This window comes from Schistocerca nitens, chromosome 1 (genome assembly GCF_023898315.1).
Source record: "Schistocerca nitens isolate TAMUIC-IGC-003100 chromosome 1, iqSchNite1.1, whole genome shotgun sequence".
Taxonomy (NCBI): domain Eukaryota; kingdom Metazoa; phylum Arthropoda; class Insecta; order Orthoptera; family Acrididae; genus Schistocerca; species Schistocerca nitens.
This window is the reverse complement of record NC_064614.1, coordinates 797,847,833-797,850,377: the sequence shown is the minus strand read 5'-3', so window position 1 is coordinate 797,850,377 and position 2,545 is coordinate 797,847,833. Positions and strand designations below refer to the sequence as shown.

The window sequence follows — 2,545 nt, the reverse complement described above, 5'->3', positions numbered from 1 at the left end:
TTTCTGCTGTAATTCAGCGATATTATTCTGAAACCTGTAGACCGACAAGTATTTCAATCGTGTAGGGGATTGTAGATACTATTTAGATAACTAAACGGTTTGTTATGTTTAAGTGTTACTATACAACAGCTGCAAAATTGCTGATATGTATGAGTTTTCGCTTGAAGAGAGATTTTTCTCAAGGGTCTGTTAGGAAGCTATCGGTAACGACTACTCAACAACTTTAACGCAAGCGTTGTCGCTAGCAGTTCGTACCTATTCCGGTAATGTATGTCTTCTACAATACCGCCACACGCAAAAAATCAAAGCAAGTACATAAACATTTGTTTACTGCAACACTCATACGAACACACATCCAGTTCACATGAAATAACAGTGAATCTTTCCAATCTGAGAACTATGTTCCATTAGCCCACAATCACCCCCAGAAGCCAACAACCACTCAGAGACAAAGTTTATTGCCATGTTGCCTCCCAGGCTGTGGTAGTCCCTATACTCGTGGGTGGTTTACTTGTGGGCAGTTTGTTTGTGGGCAGTTTGTTTGTGGGTGGTTTACTTGTGGGCAGTTTACTTGTGGGCAGTTTACTTGTGGGCGGTTTACTTGTATGTGGTTTACTTGTGGGCAGTTTACTTGTGGGCGGTTTACTTGTGGGCGGTTTACTTGTAGGCGGTTTACTTGTGGGCGGTTTACTTGTGGGCAGTTTACTTGTATGTGGTTTACTTGTGGGCGGTTTACTTGTGGGCAGATTACTTGTGGGCAGTTTACATGTGGGCAGTTTACTTGTGGGCGGTTTACTTGTGGGCGGTTTACTTGTGGGCATTTTACTTATGGGCGGTTTACTTGTATGTGGTTTACTTGTGGGTGGTTTACTTGTGGGCAGTTTACTTGTGGGCGGTTTACTTGTGGGCGGTTTACTTGTGGGCGGTTTACTTGTGGGTGGTTTACTTGTGGGTGGTTTACTTGTGGGCGGTTTACTTGTGGGTGGTTTTCTTGTGGGCGGTTTTCTTGTGGGCGGTTTACTTGTGGGCGGTTTTCTTGTGGGCGGTTTTCTTGTGGGTGGTTTACTTGTGGGCGGTTTACTTGTGGGCGGTTTACTTGTGGGCGGTTTACTTGTGGGCGGTTTACTTGTGGGCGGTTTACTTGTGGGCGGTTTACTTGTGGGCGGTTTACTTGTGGGCGGTTTACTTGTGGGCAGTATACTTGTGGGCGGTTTACTTGTGGGCGGTTTACTTGTGGGCGGTTTACTTGTGGGCGGTTTACTTGTGGGCGGTTTACTTGTGGGCTGTTTACTTGTGGGCGGTTTACTTGTGGGCAGTTTACTTGTGGGCAGTTTACTTGTGGGCGGTTTACTTGTGGGCAGTATACTTGTTGGCGGTTTACTTGTGGGCGGTTTACTTGTGGGCGGTTTACTTGTGGGCGGTTTACTTGTGGGCGGTTTACTTGTGGGCGGTTTACTTGTGGGCGGTTTACTTGTGGGCAGTTTACTTGTGGGCGGTTTACTTGTGGGCGGTTTACTTGTGGGCGGTTTACTTGTGGGCAGTTTACTTGTGGGCGGTTTACTTGTGGGCGGTTTACTTGTGGGCGGTTTACTTGTGGGCGGTTTACGTGCTGGCAGTTTACGTGCAGGCAGTTTACGTGCAGGCAGTTTACGTGCAGGCAGTTCACTTGTGGGCGGTTTACTTGTGGGCAGTTTACTTGTGGGCGGTTTACTTGTGGGCGGTTTACTTGTGGGTGGTTTACTTGTGGGCAGTTTACTTGTGGGCGGTTTACTTGCCTCCACCAACAACGTACTGTGCTGAACAGTGGTGGTCAGCGCCAATGAACTGTGACGATGAACTCTCACTGATTCATCTGGTTTCATGTCACAGCCATGTCGATTACCACATTGAATTGGCAATATTGGCTGATGCCGCCGGTGATGACGCCCTGCTCGCTCATTGGCTCCGTAAGCCGGTTTATATCATCATTGTGCGCGAATGGTGCATGTGACATGGCGAAATAGTGCGTTCGCTGATGGAGGCATCAGGGGACAACTGCGGAAGACCTCCTCACTCTTGGCCTCGCCTCAACGTGGGGATGCTAACAAACCCATATGTCAGAAGGGTGAACTACTCAGCAGGGGATAGCGACATTGGGTCCTCCAAGGGAAGAGGTGAAGCTGCGTCTTCTTCAACTGCTACTGTGGCTTGGTGGACGAATTCCACCTCCATCAAAGCCTCCACGCTCTGAGTCCATTACCTCAAGCGATCATTGCCCATCGGCATTAACAGGCTGCAGTGGTGCGGAAGCTTCCTGTTGCCCTTCTGGACCGACAGCTACCGGCACTGGAACTGGAACATGGCTATACTCCCAGAAGGAAGGTACACAGAGCTGACTAATATGTTTCTGTCATGTGTGTCTGCCTACCGTAATTTCACCACACGTACGTGCTTTCATAGCAGTCAACCGTGACTTTCTTCATTTGCTCCTTGAATGTCCGAACAAAGTATTCTGCAACACTGTTCAGCACTGGGTGAAATGGTGGACTGCAGAGGTGTTGTATCC

The 2,545-nt window shown here is 48.5% G+C and overlaps 1 protein-coding gene across 1 annotated transcript; it reads right to left on the bottom strand.

Annotated features, from left to right (window-relative positions):
- Positions 1 to 455: 455 nt before the first annotated feature.
- LOC126204347 (uncharacterized) lies at positions 456 to 1,862 on the bottom strand. Its single transcript, XM_049938754.1, has one exon. It carries the CDS (start codon positions 1,860 to 1,862, stop codon positions 456 to 458), a length of 1,407 nt encoding a protein of 468 aa, XP_049794711.1.
- Between the last annotated feature and the right edge of the window lie 683 nt (positions 1,863 to 2,545).

Coding starts and splice junctions, on each gene's coding strand:
- LOC126204347 (XM_049938754.1), bottom strand. CDS start 1,862: ATGAAACCAGATGAATCAGTGAGAGTTCATCGTCACAGTTCATTGGCG.